Below are 27,735 nucleotides of genomic sequence, written 5' to 3'. Positions count from 1 at the left end.
AGCAGACTTGTGGGAACTTGACGGATAAGCAGAGGACCAATTTTCCGGTCTAGATGGTTCAGACGCAATGTGTATAAGTTTAAATTAGTGCGGGAAGTTCTTAGAATTTTTCTGGAAACTTCATTTCGTTTTCAGTTATTATGTACTTCTTCCAGCAGGTCCTCACATTAGCCGCTGAAGTTAAATAGCATCTATTCAAGTCTTCAGTTGGATAATGAATCTAAGAGTCAGACCAATAAACACTTATTTTTGAGTTGTCGTTAATTCTTCATGTCATCCCATTAAAATTTAACAAAGAAGCGTGGGTCACGAATACGTTTTAGGCTGCATAAATTCCCCTTCCTCTGCCTCCTCATTTACAGCTATTGAAATAAACAAGTGAAGTTAGGAATTGCTGTTGACTTTTATTTACAAAATATATACATGCTGTATTTTATGACATGAAGCGTTGTGGTCATACAATGAATTCTTCTGTTCTCTTGTATTAATATTCAATGCTGAATGGATAGTTCTTATCACCAATTGCACTGGAAGAGATGAAGGAGAAATATTAAAATGCATTCCTTTGATATCATCTTAAAATAGTATTAATATATAGTTACTATATCGAGTAGGAATATTCCATACACTTTTCTGTATTCTATGCAATATCAATTATGAAATGAATATGGAATATCTTAAAAGATATACAGGAAGATATACCTTGACAAAAGGTTTTGAAGTATAAGAAGATTTATGGCTTCTTTCCCAAACATTTAGACATTGGGCACACATATTTTAGACGATATCTAAAATTTAAATAAATTTCTACTGTGAGATACTTTTAAAATTATCGATTCGCAAGTAGGCCGCTTACCGGTGCGACTCCTTGCAATCACCGACATGGTCTTCTGGGAAATCACGGTGCACACAACACTTCACCAACATTCCCCTACATTCCTCTCTCCGTAAAGTTAAGGGGTAGTTGCGAGCTGTCTCGAACTGTAAGCGGATGAGTTGAGAATCGCTTATGATTCGGGGCAGTGCAGTAAGCATTGAATTGTGTTGTACAATGGTTATCCTTATTACAGTCTATAGACTTATCAGAACGTCAACCCGTACTATCCCCAAGACTTTACCAAAGCTTATTTTAAACTAATGCAGGTGATAGATGAAATGAAAGGAATTTTACAATGTTGTATTTGTTCGGATCAAATTTCTGCACATTTAGACAAAACTAAAAATCGTTCAATCATTTATTACCATAATGCACTGCTCTCTTAAATAGACTGAGCATAGGCCTATTTGGAATCAAATCAATGGATTTTATAAAACACGCTATGAAATGTTTCATATAAAACAATTTTTACTTCGAAAAGTAAGGAAGAACGAGAAAATTTGTATTAAACTTTTCTGTTTGAAATATTTCAAAGAATAGTGCTTTGAAATTAATTACATTACTTCCGGTTTACTCTGTATATACTGAATTTAAACCCTCAGGAAATCTATGTTTAAGGTACCGAACTTGGTTAAATCTGCAATAGATTATGCATATCAGTATAGGAAATCCTACAAAGAACATGATCTACCAATGAACAACATGAGAATACCAAGGATGACGTTCAAATATGATCCTCCTAGCCAAAGAATTATGAGATGACAAGCATGACGATGAATTGTGATGTAACAAATTGGTGACGTCACCTACCGAACTGGATGAAGGGGCTCCGCAACAGAAAAGAAAACCCTCGGCAACCTTGTATCAAAGTGCGCAACTATCTCCCCTCATTGGTTACCCCCACTCTTTCACATCAATACTAAGCAAATTCTCTTCACACTTCAGAGTAAATAAATTAGTAATATCAATACTGTGTACTCCGTTGTAGGCTTAGGACTACTTGTAGAGCTTCATGAACCTCTTGCTAGTTTTAGGTAGTCTTGGATGAAGTTTTCTTCTTTGCGTGTATAAGTTCCTTCTTGTTAGGTTTATATCCCTGGTCGTTATTTTCTCGCTTATTTCTTGTGGGGCTGAGCATATTTCTCTCCTGATTAATTTTTAAGGTCTGTCGAACAAGTCTTCTTCAGTGGCTTTGCGTTTCGCGGCATTTTTAATCATATGACGGTGTACAGTTACATCTTTTTCATGGTTGTGATTTCTTCCTGTATTTAAAAAGAATGTCACCTTCAACAGTTGTCACTATTTTGGCATTACACATTTTCACTATGCACCTCAATTTCTGTTCTTCTTTGTTCTTGCAGTACTTTCTGCTGCAAGCCGAGGTACGTACAAAATGAACAGTGCGTCAGCTGTGGACAGGGTTGCCAGATACAGGAATCGAAACCGTCGTACTAACTTATGAAAATTGTCGTACTTCAGCATAAAATTATCGTACATTTCTCAAGTTCGTAATGTATTTCTAGTCCACAGCTGTGTAGTAATGGTTAGCATGTCTGATTGTGAAACGAGCGGGCCGGCGTTCAAATCCTGAATGAGACGAGTTATCTGGTTGAGGTTGTTTCCAGGTTTTCCCTCAACCCATTAAGAGCAAATGCTGGGTAACTTTCGGCGCTGGAGTCATTTCGCTGTCACTATCACCTTCATGTCATTACGCAATTGATAAATAATCGCAAAATAAACCTATATATATAACCTATTTGTCAAACAAACAAGGAAGTTAATAAAATTAAACTCGTATTACTTTGTTATAACCGCGCCGTACACGTGAAACCTAGAACTCAAGATGAAAAATTATGACTTGCATGGCAAGTATAGTTACAGATCGATTTTCAAAGTATCCCCCCCCCTTAAAAATATGTTTCTTTCATATTAGTCCAGCCTCTAGGACATAACAAATGAAGAAAACTTTTCTAAAATGGACGAATTAACCATCAATTTTATTTTAATTATAAAGCAACATTATAAGTTCTCAATTATTTTTCCCTTCAGTGAAATAGTCGTACAAAATTGCGTACGACATACAGTGCGGTCGTACCTCGTACAATTAATCAAAATAGTCTTATGCGTACGACTATAGTCGTACGTATGGCAACCCTGGCTGTGGAAGAGTGTGCCGTAGCATGGTCGTAGCTTTGCGCAGAGAGTGCTGCGCGCGCACACGGAAAATAGTACCTGTGCTATCACAGTAGGGGAGGGGAAAACGGTGGGGGTAGTTATTGTTGTGACCGCGAAGCATATTTGCGGAGTTTGAATATATATTTGCGGAGCTTGATAACACCGGGATGAAGAACTAAAGCTTATTTTAGTATAGTACATTAGATGCTAGTCAATAAAATGTGTGTCGTACGGTATAGTTTTATCATAGTTTATACTAAACGTTTAAATATGAACCAGTAATTTCATTTATTTTGCATCAAGTATCTCTCAAGAAATATAAATATAATATTAAATATTATTGTTGCATGTGTGTTACGCTTTGTTTGAGCATCTTCAAACATTGTTACTTACACAGAGAATGCAGTGATTCTGAAATTCTTGTTCAAACCATCGATTGCAGCAACATCAGCAGAGCTCAATTCGAAATCGAAAATATCAAAATTTTCTTGAAGACGTTTCTTGTTGGACGACTTTGAAATTGGCACCGTACCGTGTTGAATCTACAAAGAAAAGTGTAAAGAACAATCAGAATTAAGTATAAAATTACATTACGCAATTCAGAAATTGAGATATGTAAATGATAATAATTTTCTCAGTAACAATGTCAAAATTTTAAGCCACATGAGAAAAATTAAAGTTGAATCCACAGTATATAAGAAATACCCATACATTTCACCATTATTTAATTCATAAAAGTTACATTCACTTTTCGTGTTGTTAAATACTGCATTCGATATTAAAAATATTCATGTCTCCAATGACAGTACAATACTGAAGATATTTTCTTAATGTGAATAGAACTTTTCTTATCTTAAAGTATAATTATGTCGTGTATTAATCTTACTCAGATCTATGATTATATGAATTCGGAACAATAGGCACAAACATTTATTTTCAAAATTATTAAATTATGTAATAAAAAATGTGGTGTGATTATATATATCTTGTTTTATGACTAGCGTGAAGACTCTTTGCACGTTATTGTCTAACACACTCTTCTAATCTTCAACTTACCAGGTATCGCAGGATGACTTGAGCCACACCCTTTTTGTATTTATTTGCAATTTCCTGTAGTTTGGGATCTTTCAGAGGTGCAGGAGTGTCATCTTTAGCAAGATTGTTGGGGCTACCCAGAGGACTGTACGCTGCAATGACTATGTTTCGTTCCTTGCAGAAAGCTATCAGTTTTGACTGATTAAGATAAGGATGACACTCCACCTGTAACAGACATATTATTTAGATTTAGTCTATACTCGCGCGCCTTAATTTCTTCTTCTTCTTCTTCTTTAATCTAGATATTTATAATAGCTTCATTACAGTTTGACTACCATCGCTTCTTAATGCTGGGTTGCAAGAAACCTGTTCTATAAATTGCTATTCTCTCGTTAAGTAACGGACCTTTAAACTATTCCAGTCTTTAAAGTATAGGTCGTTGCAAATGTGATATTTAACTATCTGTTAGCTATTCCATCTTTAAACGGAAAAGATTCAAAACGACAGAGCCATCGTAGCCGGCGCAAATAATTCCCTTATTATACGTGCATGTCGCTATGGTAATATTGTGTTTTTGGATAGTCAGTCGAAACTTTGCACAAGACAGGCATCAAATACTGACCCAGGCCAACATGCATCGATTCTTGGTACAGATTGGTAGAGAAGTAACCCTTCCTGTTTCGGTACATCTCATTCAAGTGTCCACTAGGGCCTTGAATTTTCGGATAAATCGAACGCAATATAGCGAACGCCAGTAGGGGAAGTTATCCTCACCCACATGAAATGTGTATTCGACACAACACTCTCCTATCACGTAGAGTGTCTGATGAGCTAGTAGGGGAAAAGTGGAAGGGATCGTAGGCGGAGCTTCTACGTTCGCTATATTGCGATTTGCCCGAATTTTCATATGACTACAGTCTATGCACCAATAACGTTGGAAAAATTGCAAATTCAGAAGAAATCCTGTTTTACTGTTTGTACAGAATTTCCTTGAGGCATAGTAATGTATTGTTCTCTCATTCTTGCAATGCTGTCACACGTCTTATTATTCTACAAACTGTAGATTTATAAACATTAATATGATCCACTATCACATTCTGAAACGCTCCTGTTGCGTAATAGCGCAAGACAATTTACTGCGTGCGATTTGTTTTCCAATATAATGCCCTATTTCATGCAAGAGAGCCATGAATGTGTCTTTCTATAATCTAAATCTAACCTTAAAATCAATATTATCGTATTCTTCTAGAGGATTCGATCTGTCTCTCAGTATTCTTGGTCTTGGTAGATGTTGTATCATATCAAACATAACCTCTACGTCAAACAATTCTATAATAGTAATAAAATTGTTTTATTCACAAAACTTTTCCTATACACACATGAATCTCGAGTTCACTGTGATATGTATATTACATTTCACTTACTTACTTCTGATGATAACATATCCACGAAATTACTTAATACTGTCAAATACAAAAACAAGAAATATACGTACAATATGGCGGCTAACGATTCGTTAACAGTTTATAGCTCCGATTTTCGACCTATAGTTTACAGAGTGCTTTAACGAACCAATAGCTTTAAAGGTCGTTCTTGCAACGCTTACTGACGCTGAATGAACAGTTATAAGACCAATAGTGTTTAACGAACCTATAAATGCTTTCTTGCAACCCAGCATAAACAGTTAAAGGTAATGTTATGGAGACCCAGAGGATAGCGGGAGGTTAAGGCTACCACTTTTTCTAGAAAATCGGCATTAGTAGCAGTGGGGATGAGTGGGGATGAGTCCTCCTTTACTCCAAGAAATACTCCTGATATTAATTTTTATTCTAGGCTGAGTAAACCCCAGGATCATAGAGCAGCTAGAAGGATTAGATAAATGAAGAAAATCCATGACCCCATGGGGAATCAAACCCGCTACCTTCCAGCCTTTCGCGCAACGTCTTAACTCTCCTCAAAACAGCTAGTAATACACCGGTAATGACTAATGATCCATTCCCATTTTACAACGTACGCAGAAATGATATCTTTAAATATCTTTTTTGAATAGCTGTAATAAAGAAATAACAACGGATTCTACATAGGCATATATTTATATTCAAATAATGTTTTCTTCTTCTTGAAAATAGTCGTCCAGTTCAAGACTCTCTGTAATTTACAATGTCGTTTCTTTAAACAAAATCTTTTAAAAGGAGTTTTTGTATTATTATTATTATTATTATTATTATTTTTTAATTATAAAGATTGTAACAGAACCTCGACAAACCTTGGGGAATGATAGATCGCTAGAGCCCGAATGTTTAGGCATTTATTTTGGTTAAAATAGGCAGGCATATAGGCACTAAAAATAGTAAAAATACACAGTGAAATAGTAATTTATTATTCATGTAAACAGACAAAAAATAGACAAATACTTAATAAACTATCCCGTACGGTACTCACTTTCCTTGGTTACATGTCACAAGATGGTTTTTAAGTTGTCAACTGTCATAGTGAGCCGCCTGTCAGAGAGAACGTTTTTCATGGTGTAAAAAGATCTTTTTGCTTCTACTGAAGTGATTGGAGCAAACTTAAAACAACTTATTTCAGAAGGACTGTCTCTACTTTCTTTCAGAGATCTGGAAAAACCGACTGTGTATTGTCTCAAAAAGATGGGTGTGAGAAGGGATTAGAGACTGCAAAGTACGCGTGACTTGTGCGTACAAGCGACAACAGTAACGGGATCTGGAGACTTTCTTTTAATATTTCCCTCATCCCCTTTCTTTCACTGGCAAACCCCAAAGTGACCTGAGCACTGAGGGTTATACTGTTCAAACATCTTTGTTAAGTGACATAGGTAGGGGAGAAAAGTTTACGACTTCTTGGAAACATAGGCTATGTATTGCTGGAGAATAAGATTCTCAGCAAATATTTGTGTGAAGTGAATATATATAGTCGCGACGCTATTATTCCCGGCGTGACTCCTTCTCTTTGCTGACGTCATAGGAAGTAAAGGCTCTATAAAGTCTAGGTAGGTAGTATCGTTCGCCATTTTTGTTCTTTCGTTGCCGAGCTACCAGACGAGGGATCTATTTGCCACACCGTTAAACATTATCATGTCGTAGCTCCTATGATAATAAATCAAACGCACTGTAATTCAGCAAATAATTGAGCGGCAAATAACGTCTTCGTGTGCTTTCTGCGAAAGCCAACGAAAGAGCCAAAATGGCGGACGATTATATATTAAGTATTTATCCAGCCTTAGGAAATGCTTTACATCTTCATCAGCGAATCACAAGACGCACACGTTTAAATGTAGCCGACCTGCAACGTGATTGGCTGCCGGAAATTAGAGCGACGGGACTATAGTTTTAATTTTTACAACCGTTCTTTTTTTGTTTTTTTATATAATTTATGTGCTTTTATTTTAAATGCATTAAAAATATAGAAAATGAACAATAACGACGTAAAAGGCTTAAAATAGGCAACGGCAGCTAAAATAGACAAAAAGGGGAAAATAAAAATTGGGCCTATTGTCCCCAAATGTATGGAAACGTTTTCATCTCTAATAGGTCTTTCATACAAACACAGAGTTTAAAAAATACATTTTGCCTAACATCCGGGCTCTATAGATCACACACAGAGGATCTTTTTTTGTTAAGGAACATATGTTCGACTGCAAGTCCTTCAAGAGTTACACTCTCTTTTCAGGAATGCATTCCGCATCGCGTATGCTGCACAAGTGTGTGCCTAATGTCCTTATCATCTGTGTTACACTGTTGTGTGGTGCGCTTCTAGCCCGTCTTATCATCCCTGTCTTTTATGTAGTGCGCTTTAAGTTCATCTTATCATCCAACAAATCCAACACAACCTTGGCAGGCTTGACATAGTTTTGACGATCAATGCTGCGAAGGTGCAAAAAAATGCAATGAAGTACCGCACATGCAATTGAACAGCTATTTGTAAACTGTTGAGACCTGGATGGAAAAATTGTGGGAAGAAAAATTATCGTAGATCTGAATGGTGAACGGGAGAAGATTTCGGGGCAGAAGAAGATTATAGACGACATTAAGATAATATGGATCATATGAGGAGACAAAGAGGAAGGCAGTAAATAGGAAAGACTGGAGAATGCTGAGTTTGCAGTTGCAGTGAAAGACCTGTCCTTGGGCAGAACACTATGAATGAATGAATTAATTACTTTTCGGATGCATAATTCGTTACGATGTGTCATCGAGCTATTTTAACAAAAATATGATCCCTCTCTTGTGAACCATCATTCCTCAAAGTTTGTCGATGAGGTCCTGTTACATCATGTAGTTTATTGAGACAATAATTACAAAACATGTTCATTTTATTCATAGCTCTGTCTTAGAACCCGCAAAATTATGTTAATTCTTTGCCTGTATAACAACGTACTCTCTTTGTAATAGTTCGTCAGTCTAGCAGAATTAGGTCTTTGCAACGATTACTATGAGTAGGGTACACTTCTCACCCGTTTGTTTCACCTGAAGACGAAGATAGAACCAGTGTTTGGAACGTCGTGAATTCCTCAATCATTAATAACAATGTAAAATATTCAATAATTACGTATTAAATGATCATAATGAATTCACGATGCTATTATTTTGTGTATTTACAACATTCAAAGGGTTCCTGAAATTGATTATATGTAGTGTAAACTTATTCGATTATTAATAGTAAGTTATAGTTTACAGTTTTTTTCAATGAATTACAATATTCTCATCAAGTTATGTGTCGTAACAGTCTACTAGAAATTTAAGTGGCTAGAAAGAGAGAAATAATTTTCAGGTACCAGTTATGTTATGAGTGAAGTAGAAATTCAATAATAAAGAACATAACATATACTGTAATATAATAAAATAATTTCAATACATACTTACCATAATTTGTAGTTGTATAATATTCTGCTTTTAATTATCGTAAGGGAAACGTTCTAATTGTATTAACATCTGCGATAAATAATCACTTACAATACGGAGAATCAACGTCATGTACATTTTCGTTCTATCTTAGTATTAGAGAAATAGATAATATTTTTTACCTGGTTAACGGCAGGTGTGATGGTAGCCACCTCCAAAACACGTTTAATTTGCTGCGTGTTGAAGTTTGAAATACCGATGCTCTTTGCTAGTCCCAGCTTCACACACTGTTCCATACCTTTCCATGTCTCAACGTAGTCCACATCGCTACATATAACTTTACCATTAGCATCCTTCGGCAAGTCTTCATTTCCTTCCTATATGCGATTGAGTAAAAATTATTTAGTGTCTATAATAATAACAATTATGATGATGATGTAGATAATAATAATAATAATAATAATAATAATAATACATTTATAACAGTTAAAATAGGCAGGCAAAAAAGCAATAAAAACGAAGAAAAAAAAAGGCACAATAATCTTTGAAAAAGGCATTATAAATTTTAAAAAGACATAATATATTTTAGCAATACATTTAAATTATATCAACATAACTCACATATTTACTTCGTAGTTGACACATGCTGACTTACACAATACTTTTTTTTTTCGTGATTAACTGTCTTTTCACAAACCTTACATAACAAAACTGTTCCATCGGTTGAAAACACATGGGCACCAAATTCACTAACATAAGCATGAAGTTTACTTTTAATGGTTTACTGAATATAGGCATTCTAGCTAACCTAACTTTTATACCTTCTGTCACCCGACAATAACTGACTGTTCCTCACTCAAATTTATTTCTCTTACAGTAATAAACACGTATAGCACAAAATTGTAAGAGCAAGATTTCAAATGTGAAAGCAAACAATTGCTACGTGACAACTTCTATGAGAACGAGCTTAATATTTAAAATTATAAAGCTGATTGTTGGTATCCTGAAGACATGACAATATTATATTTGTAACTGAGGATTGTCGATCATTATTCATATTACACCAATAGTATTAAAGCACGATTATTAGCAGTTTAAGCACCGAGATAAATTACTTTTATTTACTATTCTTAGTAAAGTTAGTCATTGTTTCAAATATTTAAATTTCATACACATTACATTACAATTAATTAGAAAATTGCAAATAAATAAGAAATATTACTTTAAAATGACAAAAGAGGCATTTATTATAGTCCCGTCGCTCTAATTTCCGGCAGCCAATTCCGTTGCAGGTAGGCTACATTTAAACGTGTGCGTCTTGTGATTCGCTGATTCATTTCTTAAGGCTCGATAAATACTTAATATAATCGCCCGCCATTCTGGCTCTTTCGTTGGCGTTCGCAGAAAGCACACGAAGACGTTATTTGCCGCTCTATTATTTTCTGAATAACATTGCGTTTGATTTATTATCATAGGAGCTACGACATGATAATGTTTAACGGTGTGGCAAATAGATTCCTCGGCAACGTAAGAACAAAAATGGCGAACGATACTACCTACCTAGACTTTATAGAGACTTCACTTTCTAAGACGTAAGCAAAGAGGAGGAGTCACGCCGGAAATAACAGCGTCGCGACTATAGTAAGAAGCACCTTAAAAAGTCAAAATAGGCAAAATAAAAATTGTCTCTGTCACTTTGATTTACTCCAAATCACATTTATATCCATGCAAATAAGTCCATACGTGTGAAGTAACGGTTAGCGCGTCTGGCCGCGAAACCAGGTGGCCCGGGTTCGATTCCCGGTTGGGACAATTTACCTGGTTGAGGTTTTTTTTCCGTGGTTTTCCCTCAACCCAATATAATCAAATGCTGGGTAACTTTCGGTGTTGGACCCCGGACTCATTTCACCGGCATTATCACCTTCATCTCATTCAGACGCTAATAAAAACCTAAGATGTTGATAGAGCATTGTAAAATAACCTACTAAAAAATCTATGCAAATAATGATTTACTGCCACTCAGTAAAAAAAAAAGGCATTTTGCCAAACATCCGGGCTCTAATAGTAGTAGTAATAATAATAATAATAATAATAATAATAATAATAATAATAATAATCATAATAATCATAATAATAATAATAATAATAATAATAATAATGTTATAGACGAAGCGAAGATAACACTTACTCATACAACATTTGACTGAAAATTGCTGTGGTATTTCTCTCAAAAAACACGTTTCGCTTTTTTGTTCTACTTCTGATCGGCATCCATTGCTTAGGAACGCATATAAAATTTCTATCAACAATACTGAAATGTAAAATTAAGCAATGAAAGTACTGTTGTTTCTGAAATCAATTCCTTGTACGGTAAACTTATCCTTTAAATGTTTTCCTTTTAAAATTTTTTATCTTGACTACTTAAGTGGTGGGTTATAAACTTATCAACTCCGATTTTTATTTATACGAAGGCCAAGGTAAACATATTTTTAACTGTGTGTTTTAACAATGACAGGAGAGAATGTTAATCTGTGGAATATTTTGAAATTTTGAACTATTCTTCTCTAAAGTTATCAATATGTAATTTATCATTATGTTACAAAGTTCTGGAAATATGTTACTTCTTAGTACTATTTGGCTCGTACATTTAATTCTAATATTATCAGAGCTAGAATTTCTATTCATTCAATTGTATTTCTTGTGTTGGAAATAAACTTCGTCGGTTTAAATATTTTTATGCGAGATGAATGAATAAATTTAATTATTAAGCACAAAACATCCCAGCAAATGAAATTATTGAACCATTTTCAGGTTGTTTGTAATACAACACAGTTACACATATAATCAAACATTACAATTAACAACATGTAGAAACTTTTAACATTTTAAGGACGCTGTACCAACTACAACATTATCTAGTTTTAGTAAAATTGGTAAGAACGAGAAAATATTTTGACAAGACAAAGGATTGACCATGAGAATATGTCACATCTGTCTTACAGTTAGAGAAAAAGGCAATCAGCCCAAAGGACTTTTACTTTGTTATTTAACGACACTGTATCATCTACGAGGTTATTTAGCGTCGATGAAATTGGTGATAGCGAAATGATATTTGGCGAAATGAGGCCGAGGATTCGCCATAGATTACCTGACATTTGCCTTACGGTTGGGAAAAACCTCGGAAAAACCCCAATCAGGTAATCAGCCCAAGCGGGAATCGAACCTGCGCCTGAGCGCAACTCTGAATCGGCAGGCAAGGGAGCCCAAAGAATTCGAACCCACCCACATCAGCACAGAACTGCGCACTAAGTTATGTTTCCTGATATGTTGAAAATGAATATTAAATACTATAATATGAAAACATCAACAAATGAAATTACTGATCCTATATCTTTTGAAATGCGGTCTTAGGCTTTATACGTGTGACATCCATATAATGTTACAGTGGTGTCGACTCGGAACTTTAAAAGTCGCTGTCATCCTGTGAAAAACTAAGTAGATCGAAACGAAAAATCGCCAGATTTTAAATTCATACTGTGTCTAATTTATGTACGGGTACTAACAAAGCACATGTTGCCAATATTAATAACATTCTTTCAGCTTTAATACAATTCAATATAATTTTTCGTACAAAGTCGACAACGGTTTGACAATAAATTACAAACCGTTTAATACTTATAGTCATGCAACACATTGCAATCATTTTTTAAATAATAATTCTGTAATTAGTGTGCTAAGTGTGTCATTTATCTAAATTAATTTATATGATTATATCTTAACACAAGAAATTTTACTGCTCCTGCTTCGCTCTAGCTCTGCAAGCGTGGAAAGATAAACTGTATGCACTGAATATCGCGATTAGAATTTAAAAAGTTAATCATTGTAGTAATAAAGGAACGTTACTCCACATCCTTATGTCATCAGGTCATCACTCATGAATCTCGTGAGTTTATACTAGCTGGTTCCTTCTGAGGAAAGATGTTGTCAAGTTAACGAGTGTGAGCAGCACTTACCGGGCCGAGAAGGAGCCAATGAAGGAGAGGAAATCAGCATTGTCTTTTTTTCACATTTTAGTTTTTTAAATGTCGATAGCCATAAAACTTACTGGTTAATAAATTACTGGAATATAGAGATTAATACGCAAAACAATTTACCCTTTACCATTTGATTTTTTTTTTTTTTTTTTTGTATTGTAAGTAGAAATCCCAGATTTCGAGCTATTCGCTGACAGGCAAAACATGGATGAATATACTGTAATAGGATGCGAAACAGAATCCGTATCCACGGACTCGATGCAAAACTGCAGTTAACACCATCTAACATTTTGCGGAAGAAATAATAAGACTAGCGTCCGTTGTCGTAGGTGGTTATTATAACTACGTGATGGTGAAGTCTCCCAGAGAAACACCAGATTTCTCCACTTATCCGTTAGAGACCGTTAGTTGATAAGGCAAGATAGAAGCCAGAAACTTACAAAGAAGTCGAGATAAATGTTCTGTATGTTAAACAGTGACATTTATGGAACTTATAAAAAAAAGTGTTGTTAAATGTTTTTTTAGAATATATATAGTAATATAATAATTCCAATTCTCTAACTATAGTCGCGACGCGTGACTCCTCCTCTTTGCTTACGTCTTAGAAAGTGAAGTCTCTATAAAGTCTAGGTAGGTAGTATCGTTCGCCATTTTTGTTCTTACGTTGCCGAGGAATCTATTTGCCACACCGTTAAACATTATCATGTCGTAGCTCCTATGATAATAAATCAAACGCAATGTAATTCAGAAAATAATTGAGCGACAAATAACGTCTTCGTGTGCTTTCTGCGAACGCCAACGAAAGAGCCAAAATGGCGGGCGATTATATTAAGTATTTATCGAGCCTTAAGAAATGAATCAGCGAATCACAAGACGCACACGTTTAAATGTAGCCTACCTGCAACGGAATTGGCTGCCGGAAATTAGAGCGACGGGACTATAGTTGCAGACTTTTCCAATGCACTGTATACTAAATACCCAAAGAATACAAGTTCAATTATCTAACTTTCGTTTTCTTTTCTTTCCCGTTTTAATTGTATTTTAATTATTGTCGGACAACGGATCTATGCCCCTTCAGCGCTGTCGTCGTTCTACTCACCCCATTCCACCCGTTTCTCTCCCACTACGTCAAACAGCAGGCCACGAACTTTGCCGAATAGGGATGTTGCCAAACTTCCGTTAAACAGTGTCATGTCTCTTGAATGTTGCTTATAATACTGTAAGGTTAATTATTACTTATTCATAATTTAATTTAAGTGGGTCTAATGACGCTGATTGACTTATGCAAAATGCTATTACTTGCTTAATAATAATATTTCTTTCACCACTCCGTGCTACAGTATTCATGTTGAGTTGACAACACTGGACTGCAAATGCAAATAAATTGTCCCGCAAGAAGGCTCAAAATTGTGAGTAGTGGGGGAGAGAAAGAGAGAGGGATAGAAAAGAGAGAAATAGGAATACAGGGAGAGAAAGGAATTGCCGAGACTGAAAAGGAATTAAGGTTCAGTTCGCATATCTTACGGGGGCACAGATCCGATGGTCGGACTATAGTTGTATTAGAAAGTAGTGTAAAATAGAGTTTCTCTTTCACCTTCCAGTAGGCTTCAATTCGAATTTTCGGTGAAAGATGTGAGGAATAAATATTTAAATGTTTAATTGTTATATTAGGTGGTTTCAGAATGGGGGGAGGAAATACTTTATGCACATACTTAAACTTTTCGCCATCTGGTGATCTGCTGGATGTATGGAGGAATTAGTTATTATTTTCGCCACTTGGTTTCGCTGCTAGATGCATAGGTTAATGAATCATCCTTAGAAATACAGAAGGCAGCAAGATCATTTTCTACAATATCGCTTCTATCGTTTGAAATAGGAAAGTCAATAAGTTTCGCAACCTATTATATTCATCCTTGGCCAAAATCTATAGCAAATCTTTCTCCAAAAACTCCAGTTCTAGCTATAAAATTCCTAACTTGGCAATATTGTACAACATACAGTAAGACCCGAAGTACGAAGAAAAGAGAGTAGTAATTTCCTAGTATGGCAATAACAAGTTATATAATGTAGATTACAGAGTTACGATATGAACAAACCACATCTGGAGTTTGTATTCAGTAATCTTATTATCTAACGATAACGATATCTACTCTCCTTGCGTGTTGGTTTGATATGATTCACCGTTTGATCTGCTGAGCCCGATAGCAACAGGTTGATATATTTATAGAAAAGAATGTAATTGAAGTTTACTTTGAAGGCGACAGGCCAGTGGATGAGGTACAGGTCCACGTAGTGTAGTCCTAGGTCTGACAGGGTCTTCTTGCACGCAGGCACCACGTGCTCAGGCTTGTGATAAGTACACCATAGCTGAAATGTAAAGAAATAATTCAACCGAGAAACATATTTTTACGGTACACGCGAGATAAGGGCCATTATACAATTTTAATGCAAAAAGAAATGCATTTCATGTCCATGGTGATTTTATACGAAACATGAATATTCCATCAAGCACAGACATCGATTTTTCCAAAGTCTCTGGGGGGCACTAACATAATGTCAATTTTCAGATAGATTATTCAGAATAAAGAATTGACTTGAAAAACTTAGACGTCATCAAATTAGTATTAAAGGTACTAAAAGAACAGTGTAAATTAATTATTAGAAACAAAACCTTATATTGTTGACCTTAATATTGTTATTAATGGAAACCCAAGCCTATGGTGTGTTTAGAATCTTCGATAAACCGCTGCAAGTTTTCTGCTGAGAAACGTTTAATTTAAGCTTTATGGTACTGTAACATCACATAAGAATGGGCCATGAACTACAGTATTGCAATATCGTAAACTGTAACGTTTCTTCGATTTCTTGCGTTAAATATTAAAATAAGAAGTAAAAATTGACAAAGGGACAAAACTTTTTGAAAGCGCAAGATACATACTTAAATAACCAAGTTTCACTAAAAATTAGTAAAAACATGTTCCATTATAAAATTATAAATTGACATAAAGTTACACATGCAACAATTAATGCCTCTGGTACACGGAAAAGTAATATTTTAAAATGGAAAGTAGAAGTGAGGAAGAAGAGGATGATGATTGGTTGAAGGAAGAAGAGGAACATGATGAATAGGAAGAGAAGAAGAATAAGAAAGAAAGTGAAATGAAGAAACCAGAGAAACGAAGGAAGATAAAGAAGAGGGACTGTTGATGGCCACAGTGATGATTGTTGTTTTTGCTTCGTTGCAGTCCAGCCTCTGACTGGCATGTCGTACTGTACCTTGCTTGTGAGGAATATATCTTCTCGTTTGACGACTCCTTCAGCTATCTTCGCCCTTATGCCAGCTCCCACTTCTTTCTCGTTTTGGTAAATCATAGCGGTATCAATATGGCGGTAACCGATGTCAATTGCATCCTTGACTTGTTGTTCTACTTCGCCTGCTTTTGTTGGCTGGGGAAATGAACAGATATTAAATAAAGACAACGAATTTCCATGAAAAACCATTCAAAACAGTTACAGTAAGTTGATAAATGAAACTACTGGATATCTGTTCATACATTCATTCCTGATTTAACATTGTTCTTGTATCCTAGATTTGGGAGGTTGAAATCATGGTATATTTGGAAATTGGAGCTCTGTTATGGTTCTTCCTATGACTGATTTCTCGAACTCGGGAAAGCCAAAGACATGCAGAGATAAATCATTCCTTATAATACATTCTTCACTCTTGCTTTGTCTGTGGAATAAACTGTCGCTTGAAAGTGGTGGACACTACAATTTGGTGGTCTATATTATCTTATTTGATGCAGAAAATCAATAATAAAATTATTAAAGGGAATTCTTTTTAGTTTGTTTACCTCGTAAATATGTAATACAAAAACTCATATGGTAGTACAAGAAAAATTACTATACAGAAGAAGAAAGAGGAGAAATGGAAAAAAAAAATACATTTAATTATTTAATAATCCGTGACGCTACAGCCCGCGAAGGGCCAAGACCGACGAGCCGTCTGCTGGCCTCACGGCCACATGCCGAAGCAGAGGTGGACGACAATCCAACCAAAATGGAGGTATTGTGTGGTTATCACGATGATCCCCCCCAGCCGTTATAGCTGGTTTGCGTAACCGGATTTCGCTACCTATTGTAGCTCCCAAAGTACATCACGATACTGGGTGGGCACCGGTCCCATACACTGACCAAAATTTCATGAGAAAATTTCTTCCCCCATGAGGACTCAAACCAGCGCGCATTCCATAACGCGAGTCCTAGACAGGATGCCTTCTTAGACCACGACGCCACGGCGCGGGACATTTTATTATTTTATGATGTCAAAAAAACGTATTTTTGTGAAAATATTAGAGTCGGATTAGTTAAAATTACAATTAACTGCAATGAGAAAGAAAATTGGTCACAGAAGATGATTCGTAAAGGGAGAGAGAGAGAGAGAGAGATCAGGAGGGACTAAAAAAAGGAAAAAAAAAAGAGAGAAAGGACAGAAAATAAAAAAAGTAGAAGGAAATGGTTCGAGGAATTTGCTGAAGAAGATATAAGAGGAGAGGAGGTGTAGAGAAGGGAATAAGATTGATAACATAGGGTAGATAAGTGAATAGGAGAAAAAAGGGAGGGAAATAACGAGATATAAGAGGGTTAATGAGAGAGGATAGGTGATAGGAAAGAAAAGGATAGGTGATGGGAGAAAAATGCAGGTTCAAAAGATTTTACAGATAAGATAGGCGAAGAGACGCAAAGGAAGTAACGAAGGATGAGAAGATTTAGGATAAAACATAGCTGGGGAGAGAAAAGAAATTAACTGGTTATGAGAATATTTGTGAGGAAAGGTAGATGAGGAGAGGGAAGGAAAGGAAGTAATAGGGTATAATAGATGAGAGTAGGAAAGGAAAAGAAGTAACATAGGATGAGAAGGTTTGTGATAACACATTGACGAGTAGAAGATAAGAAAGAAGAGAATAGAAGATAATATAAAACGTTAAAATGTAACAGCGGATGAACATTGGTGAGTGAATACAGATGAAAGAATAGGGAAAGAAAAGCAAATAACAGGAGGTGGCAGGATTCATTAGATAATATAGTTCAGTATAGAAGAAAGGAGATGAGAGAAAAGAAATGAGAAAGTAGTACAGGATTATTGTGGCAAGATAGACAAGGAAGAAGAAAATAGATGAGAAAAGGAAAGAGAATAAGGCAGGAGTAAGTGGAAGGAAAGGAAGTGAGAGAAGAAGATAGAAAAATAATTCAAGAGAGTGGAGGATAAGATTGGCGTGGAAGAGTAGGTCGGGAAGAATAATAGAGAATGAAGGGTAATAAAAGAATAGGAAATTAAAGAAAATGAAATAGAAAAGAGACAAGATTCGGAAATTAGTTGCATCTAGTAGATGTTGAGAGGAGAGGAGAGGAGAGGAGAGGAGAGGAGAGGAGACAAAAAAACAGTACAAAAATCGACAGAAAATGAAACATGAAACGTATTAATGCTAACATTGTGTGCACAAAAAATGTTGCCAAGAGAGCTCTGAAGCACTCACCACGTGGGAACTATAACTTTGGCAACTCTGGTGTGGTTACCATGGCAACAAGCTTCCCATGCTATATGACTCGCAGCGCTACTATTACGTTCAACGAGCTAGAACTTCTAGCTCGTTGATCATGTCCCATCTTTCAAAAAAACACGTATATATCTATATCCTTCCTTCCTATACAGGTGTACCACACAATTTTTTCTTCTACATAACAGCGCGAAATATGAACTGAATGAAAAGTAAAATTAGTTAGAATAAAAAACAAAGTCTGTCAGAATGATAGATGAGTATTAGTTTAAAGGGATGGAGTTCCACGCACACTCTGGTATCTTTAAATTCGTCCTGACGGGCTTTAAATTGTCATAGGACCAAAATATGCATAGATTTACAAACCTGAAACATTATTTTCTTTTTTAGAGTTGAAAACGAAATTTTCATTTTTTAATGTCTTTTTTTTTTTTCGTTATTTTCACCGATCCATAGCCTTAATATCATATGAGTAGATTTAGTATAAGTCATATTTAAAGATAATATGCTTTACTGATGATTGCTCATTAATTGATTGTAAGTTATTATTACTTACGGTCGTCAAAATTTTAATGTACTTAGAAGTCTGATTAACGAGTAACTGTTACTTACAATAAACGTCCCCAAGCCGAGAACCGGGAAATCCCGGTTGTTGTTCAGTTTCACTGTCTTCATGATTGAAATAAGTGTGACCTTCACAGAGATACGACCAGCACTGGCGGAAGACGATCGATAAGTGACTAAATGCACTTAGGGCGCAGCCTTTATATAAAACAAAATCAAGTTAACTCACACCTATGCTATACCCTACAAAAGTGCCATATTAGGCAAGTTACAAGTTCTGTTGTATGAACAAATATTTGCCTCGTCACTGCCTGCAGGTACTCGAATCTGAACTTCATTGTGTATTATCTTGCAATATATTATTTGCCTTTATATTTTAAATTCATCTATATATGGTGAAGGTAAAGTAGCGGTGACTCACCCATAATTCGATTCTTTGATACAAATCAAGAATCTTTTCTAAATTTCAAAACTTGCCTATTTCTTTCAGAAAGATGAAATAAAGTTGTGGTCACAGTAGCAATGTATGTATTCTTCACTGATGCTAATTTCAAAAGTTTGAGTAAATGGGTAGAATTTTACAACTATTTTATTATTGTTATTTTAAGTCATTTTTTTTCTCGCTGTTATTTATACTTGCTTTAACATCTCTGGTCATGTCGCGAGTTTATCTTCTGTGTGAAATCCGAAGGCCTGTGTACCATTGTTGAGACTGGTTCTGTTGTTGTGAATTAGATGGCGACTGTATATGTATTACTGATTTATTATGAATATGATTTCGGTGATGAATGAGGCCGGTGATATTCAGGGATGTTGTGGCCCGAAATTCCTGGCATTTGACAGTTGAGGAAAACCCTGAAAAACTTCAACCAGGAAATTCAACCCGACCGGGAATCGAACCCTGGCCTTCTGCGTAAGAGACTAGCATGCTGACCTCTACATCACAGAGGTGGTCTTTAAGTCATTTTAAAGCTAGAGGAGTGAAATAAATTTCATTTGAGTTCCTAATGCTCCATAATTTTAAGTAATTCATAATATATTAACTCAAAACTTTACAGAGAGAAAATAATAAGAAAGTTGAACGTTGGTTCAAAAGAATTTCAGGTAAATCTATACGTCTTAAATTAAAATTATTTTTCTGGAAATTAAATATTTTATAAGTTTATAAAATTAAACCTTTATGTTGCCTTTTATTCCGACCATTTATTTTCAATTATAATTTATGGTATAACCATTTTCAATTACATTAAAACTGTTTCTTTAGTGTGCATACATATACCGTACAGTGGATACTCATACATTTCATCTTTCCACACTTGCGGGAGTAGATTGGAAGCGGCAGTATACAGTGACAGGTGTCCACATGCGAGTGTTTAAAGATAAGATGTATGCACTACTTAAAATAGCCCTATAATAGATATTACATTGCTATACAACTGTCGCTCGCCTTTATTATTGTAATTAGGTACTTCAACTTACAAATCATTGATCATACTTGAAATGTGAATTCATATTTAGAAAGTTTGATTTTTTTTTTTACGTATTTCTTAAACAGGGTGTCTAATCCATCTTTAATATTGTAGGAGCTACACGCTGTTACGGAACTTAAACTTAAATTATATATTGCTTTAAGAAGTAATAAATACTGTTTTTAAATGTTGTCAAAATTAAATTATGTTTTATTTTACGACGCTCGCAACTGCAGAGCTTATATCAGCGTCGCCGGTGTGCCGGAATTTTGTCCCGCAAGTGTTCTTTTACATGCCAGTAAATTTACTGACATGAGCCTGTCGCATTTTAGCACACTTAAATGCCATCGACTTGGGCCGGGATCAAATCCGCATCCTCGGACACACTACCAACACTATTAATTGTTAAAATATTGCAACTGTAAATAAATATAATGTACCATCTTATGATTTTATTTTCTGGTCGTTTTACATATAAGTTAGGGTTCAATATCACAAGCCTTGTATTTAGTTTCTGAATTATCAAAAATTTAAATAGTCTTATACAGCTTGTTTCCTCATTCCTGTTACCTTTTCCATCACCCGAATTTCTTTAGTGAACACATTTATTGTAACCCGTTTCCGTTACTAGAGCACAAAAAATAACATGAGCATCAACACATCAAAGATTAAGTTCCAAAGTTTCTCCTTAAGTCACCTAGGAATCCATCCTAATCTACAGTACAAAATCGAGTCACTACAACAAACGAATGAATTTAACTCTGTGCCCGGGAGGAAAAAGGTCTTAAGTAAAAATTGTATACTTTTCAGGAAAGCAGTAGAAAGATTGAAATTGGTGTCAATTATAGAGTTTTATTAAATAAGAGGTTTTTCCTGGATATTATTTGTTTACATTTCATCTAAAATAGATAATGCTGCTCATTTAACAATTTTCTTGATTATTTCCAAAAATAGCCGCACTTAAGCCCTTTTAAGACTAGAAGCCAAACTGAGTAGAAGGGACTATTAAACATAAGACCTTTTTCATGTCAAAATAAATTAGATGTGTAAATTATTAGGAATGCAAAATGGGTCTTAAACAAATATAGGACTGTTTACCCTGGTGCTTAAAGTTTTAAAAGGAAAGGCCATCAGTATGTGATAAAATGGCTAAAATACAAGTTAGACCTTTTTGATAGGGAAGCATGGAAAGTAGACATGTGATGGTTTGTAAGGAATAAAGTATAAAATATTCTTAAGCCCTTCATCCTGTGTGTGTTCGATTCAAAAAGTACTTAGGACATTTGGTAACGGTCTATAAATCCAATCAGGAGTCTTATTTGACTTTAGCCGTTTTACCAGATTGTAGAGAATTGTTTCCGCTTTCAGAATATATAAAAATCTCATTTTCACAAAACATTGACTTAAGACCTTTTTCCTCCCGGTCACAGAACTATCTAGGAGTTACTTTAGATAGCAAACTAAAATGGTCTCATCAAGTAGAACGAACTATATAATTGTGACCCGTTGCGCAAAAAGGGACCTGAAGTTGTGAAAGGAAGTTTTACAGGAGAACAAAATAACGAATTTGCTGTGTAAAAACTGTATTTCTATGTTTTGAAATCTTGTGCTACCTGTAGGCTTTTTTTGCATACTAAACTAGGACGTAGTTTACACAGTGCTTCTTAAATACCTAAATCTTTCTTATAGTTACTAAGAAAACAGGTGAAAATTTTAATTGCATTTTCTCGAAAAGTACATACTTAATGTAATATCAACATTCAATGAGTAATATATTAAAACTATAGCACTTAGAACCATGAATTTTTTTTTAAATGCTCAGTATTTCATCCTCTTTTTGAAACCACAAAAAAAAAAAAAAACAAAACAAAACAAAAAAAAAAAACAAAAAAAAAAAAAAAAAGAAAAATCCGACTTTAGGTCCCATTTTCTGCAACTAATCACCAGTAACTAAATGCATAAATGGTATGAAGCACATTGCAGGAACTAAGTCGGCTTGTGACCGTCTTACATTAAGCACAGTATACAAGATGTACATCATCCCCCAAATATTGTATTGTTGTGAACCACTAATATCAGCCTCAGGAAATCTACTTAACAAACTTAATCAAGCACAAAACCAAGAATTGCGACTCATTACCGGAGGAGTCAAAACAACTTCAATTGACTCTATGCTCCTCCTAATAGGGTTACAACCAATTCCTTTATACATCTTGATTACACAACTTTTAACACTATATCACTTCGGAAAACGTATTAGTGTTTTCCATGTGTTAAATTTTATATTAGCCTACCTTGTTACATGTTTCTGCCTGCTATTGGCCATCTTCAGAACTGGTTGTTGTTGGTCTTGGCGCCTTTTGTTTTGTTTCCTGGGGGTGTGTTTGTGTAGTGTAATGTGGAATCTCTTTAACACAACACGGCTTTGTACAGAAAGTTGCAGAGCTGAAGACAAAGTACCAAATCAGCAATACATCAGAACCATTACTAAAATAGCAGAATCCACTTCTCAAAAAAAAGACATAGGATACTCACTAGACCTGGAAGAAGCTATCATCAAGAAGGAAACAACAATAGATGAATTTGAGAACACTCGCTCTAGAAGCATTGCATAATAGGTATCCGAAAGAAGACTGTTGCATGTATATACTGACGGCTCTAAGATGATATCATGCAAATGCCGGAGTAAGCATATATAGCAACATCTTTGCATTCTATGCTCCAGTAGGAACATAATCAACTTACGGCAAAGAAGTTTCAGCCATCAGCATTGCTCTAAATCAGTTAATGTGTCACCAGGAAAGTTTAGGAAGATAGATGTGATTCCAGAACAGTGATAGAGTCTATAAACTTCATTGATACTCATTCCTTATTAATCCAGAACTGGCAAAATACTCTATGTCTCTTAACAGAAAGAAATAAACAATTAAAACTGCAGTGGATTCCTGGCCATTGCAATATATATGGAAATGACCAGGCTGAGATATTGGCTAAAAAAGGTGCCCAGATAACCAAACAACGAAACAAATACCGTCAAAGCGGGCTACTTGGATCCTTAAGGTGTTACTTGAACCCAGAAGAAAAAAATGTTTTCGTCGATGTAAAATAACAGTTTGGTGTCGAAAGTTGTGGTTTTTTTTCTCTGCAAACTTTCATCTGTACAAACATTTTCACCTAAGTTACTCCTATGGTAAGTAAACATTTTTTTCTTCTGGGTTCAAGTAACACCTTAAGGGTCCAAGTAGCCCCCATTGACTGTATCTTACTTTACAGCTAAGTTAAACATCAAGAATGTTATCCAAGAAGCTTACTCGCAAGATATTAAGAGCAGAACACAAGAGAAACACTGGCAAAGGGACATCTTAGAAATACCAACTAGACCAAGAAATGAAGCAGTCGCAAAGTTCCGCTTATGGATTGGCCATGACTGCCTAGCTCAACACTTCCATCGTTTTGGCTTACTAGCAGACCCAAAATGTACCTTGTGTGATCTACAAGAAGGTATGAACAGGGACCACCTACTTCGCTGTCCAATCTTAATCAAAGTGAAAGGGTGTGACTGATACTGGGAAGCGAGGAATTTAATGAGACAATGAAGGACATTTTCTTCTCCTTTTGCATTGCATGTCTTATTTTTTTATTTATTTTTTTTTTTATATTAAATTGTGTTTAGGTCAAAGATGTAAATCTTAGTACCTGTTACTGGAAAATAAATAAATAAATTTTCTGGCCGTTTTACATACAAGTTAGGGTTCAATATCACAAGACTTTTATTTAGTATCTGAGTTACTATCAAAAATTTAAATGGAAGGAGTCCATAATTGTTCCTATCTTTAAGAAGGGAGGAAAAGACTAAATGTAATAACTTTCGAGGAATATCACTTTTACTGACATCATAAAAACTTTTATCCAATATTCTCTTGAGAAGATTAGGCCTAACTCCGTATGTAGATGAAATTAATGGGGATCATCAATGTGGTTTTAGGCGTAATAGATATACTATTGATCAAATTTGTTTATATTCGACAGATATTGGAGAAAAATGGGAGTATAAGGGCACACTAACAGTTATTTATAGCTTTCAAAAAGGCAAATGACTCGGTTAAGAGATAAGTTTTATATAATATTCTTATTGAATTTGGATTCCCAAGAAGTTAATTCCAATAATTAAAATGTATCTCAGTGAAACATTCAGCAGAGTGCGTATAGGCCATTCAAAATAATAACTTTTGTCACTAAATGTGCGTGATCCTAAAGAACAATTTAAAAGACTCTCTATAACACAATCATAGAAGAATACTTCACCAGTAAATTTAGGAGCCATACTTGGGGAGAGGAGGGGAAGGAAGCATAACACACACTTGCCTGTATGTCTAACTGGCAAATAATCGCGTCACAGTCTCACCATGGCACTGAAGGTCACTGACACCCAGCCTTGGCGAGCTTGTCGTTGAAGCGCTGCAGGCAACATGTGGCGTAAATTGGAAACACTGAAGTGTTGTGTATGTATGAATACAATTCTTTGGTGCTAGATGGCAACAATATCTTATCTAACGTGTTACGGAAAACTGGTGAATTTAGACTGTTGATAGGAGATACAAATTAAGAAATGGTATGATAAGGAATATACTTAATTTCTATTTTTTTAATGTTGCCGGTGGCAACACCAGCAACATAGACCCCACAACCCTGCTATGATTGTAATATTGGGGCTGCAATAAGTGAGAAGTCTGTTCAATAATATTATGAAACAACGAGTGAAAGTCAGGGTAGGAGAAGAAATGTCAGAAGGAAGTGAAATAGGGAAAGGAGTACGTCAAGGATGTCCTTTATCACCTACCCTGTTTCGAAATTTAGTGAAAAACTGTTTACAGAAGATACGAGGCGTGATAGTAGGAGGAAGAAGAATAAAGTGCATAATATTTACCGATATGGAGTTGTTAGGAGAAGAGGAAAGTATGCTAAGGGACATGCTACTGGAGCTAAATGACAACTATGAGCAGTATGGGATGAAAAGAATAAGGTAAATGTACATATTCTAAATGAGGCAGTAGAACAAGTGGACAGCTTCCAATACTTCCGATGTAGACTAGTCAAGTGTGGAGTGTGGCTTTGTGTGGAGCAGACACATGGACATTAAGACGAAGTGAATGGAAACAACTAAAAGCAATCGACACATGGGTATGGAGAATAATGGAGCATGTGAAACTGATAGAGAGAATAAGAAATGAGGCTGTGTTGGAAAGAGTGGGTGAAAGAATGATGCTGAAACTGGTCACGAAGACCAAAAGGAATTGGTTGGGCCACTGGCTGAGAAGAAACTATCTTCTGAAGGATGCACTGGATGGAATGGTGAACGGGAGAAGAGTTTGGGACAGAAGAATTTATCAGGTGATAGACAACATTAAAATATATAAATCATCTGCGGAAACTAATAGGAAGGCAGAAAATAGGAAATATTTGCAATGCTGGGTTTGCAATGAAAGTCCTGCCCTTGGGCAGAAAAGTATCTGTGAGTGAATGAATGAATGTAATTCTGAACCTACGGTTTAAATTTCAATTATTTTGTTGTCATTCTTGCAAATGCTTCCTGTCGTCTCTCCTAAACATCTCGGAGACTTCCAAGGACTACGCTCCAAATCCGCTCCAATTTCATGCATATTTTCCTCTCCAAGAAAAAGGTGTTCTTGTCTTCTCTTTCTGTAATTTTAATATTGTACATTTACAGAGCACTCGCCTGTCAGGAAATTTACCTACATCTGAAATTTTCCTTGGTTGATCTCCTATTCTTCATTTAGGTCTTGTATAATATATATACTTACCCTTAATGAATATCTGTTTCCATCCATTGCTACACAGATGACAGAATGAAGACCAGCAGCAGTGGCGTGATTTGCACCCCTGCAGACCCCACGTTGTGGGAGGGTGCTCCCCTCCGAGGCTAGGGGGGGGGGGGGCGAAAACGTTCAGTAGTTACTGACGCATATTTTGAAATGAGTTTGAATTACAGTTCAAGGCCCACATTATGTATTTTCCATAATGCATAGCCACTTTTTTTTCTCTCTGGCATATGGAAATCTGTGGTAACGACCATCATCACTGGACCCGAGGATGTGCATACAGTGATCCAACTGGCAGTACTTCGCATCATAACCCCTGTCAATTACCTCAGTAGACTCACCCACAACCATACTGCAGTGACGCCAATGTTGAAAATGTGACAGTGATTTTTATGGATGGAGACATTGTTTCTCGTGGTGTATTTTCATGTCATCAGGTTGCCAGCCAAAGTCGCAGCATATAAACAGTAACACATTTAAATAAAGAAGGTTTGTATAGCAACACGTCTGCTTGTTACTAGATTTAATTCATAATTTTTCTCGTGTTTTGTGATAATGAAACCTTTTAAAAGTAATTATGAACATTCAAATGGTGCAGAAACACGCAAAAGGAAATAACTTGAAAAATATGTTTTGAAATTGACTAAAATAGACTCAGTATTTCGACCAAGTAGTCAAACACAAACTACCTGTTTCAGTACCATGACTCAAGAAAGACTTAGTGCTCTCAATGTATTAAGTATTGAATGTGAAAAGGCCCAAAGACTTGATCTACATAATTTGATTGAGTCATATGCTTCTCAAAAAGCCACAAGGAAAAACCGCTTGTTGAACTAGATAGGCCTATTATTGTAAAATAGTAGTTATATCATTTAAATTTTTTTCAGTTTTGTTCACTTAATTTTGTTTAAAAATGGAGTATTTTGCTGGGTTAAATAAAATTGTTTTATTCAAATTAGATGTGAAAATAAAATTATGACAATATGAAAAAAAAATGGCCCAGCTATAAAAAGTTACGCCACTGACCAGCCCTCCATCACAGCCAAATAAACATAGTCGCTGTCCAATGCACACATACTTTCCTACAGTAGACTTGTGGGCTTGTCGGATAAGTGTTGGACCAATTTTCTAATCTAGGTGGCTCAGACACACTGTACGGAAGTTAAAATTAATGTAGGAAGTTCTTATAATTTTTCCGGAAACTTTGTTTTCAGTTATTATGTACTTCTTCCACTAGATCCTCTCATTAGCCACTGAAGTTAAATACAGAGTGAGTCAGCCAGAGCTAGATCGGCGTCAGCTGAAAGTCGTTATGTTCTGT

At 35.5% G+C, this 27,735-nt stretch overlaps 1 protein-coding gene across 1 annotated transcript; it reads right to left on the bottom strand.

The window, feature by feature from the left end:
- Positions 1-384: 384 nt before the first annotated feature.
- LOC138697630 (aldo-keto reductase family 1 member B1-like) lies at positions 385-19,330 on the bottom strand. Its single transcript, XM_069823046.1, has 7 exons — positions 19,154-19,330; positions 16,260-16,430; positions 15,234-15,350; positions 9,132-9,326; positions 4,109-4,312; positions 3,446-3,594; positions 385-527 (listed from the first exon to the last, which is right to left on the bottom strand). The coding sequence occupies exons 1-7, from the start codon at positions 19,214-19,216 to the stop codon at positions 485-487; spliced, it is 942 nt and encodes a 313-aa protein (XP_069679147.1). The 5' UTR covers positions 19,217-19,330; the 3' UTR covers positions 385-484.
- Between the last annotated feature and the right edge of the window lie 8,405 nt (positions 19,331-27,735).

Source organism: Periplaneta americana, chromosome 1, assembly GCF_040183065.1.
Source record: "Periplaneta americana isolate PAMFEO1 chromosome 1, P.americana_PAMFEO1_priV1, whole genome shotgun sequence".
NCBI classification, from domain to species: domain Eukaryota; kingdom Metazoa; phylum Arthropoda; class Insecta; order Blattodea; family Blattidae; genus Periplaneta; species Periplaneta americana.
This window is presented reverse-complemented; position numbering and strand designations above follow the sequence as displayed.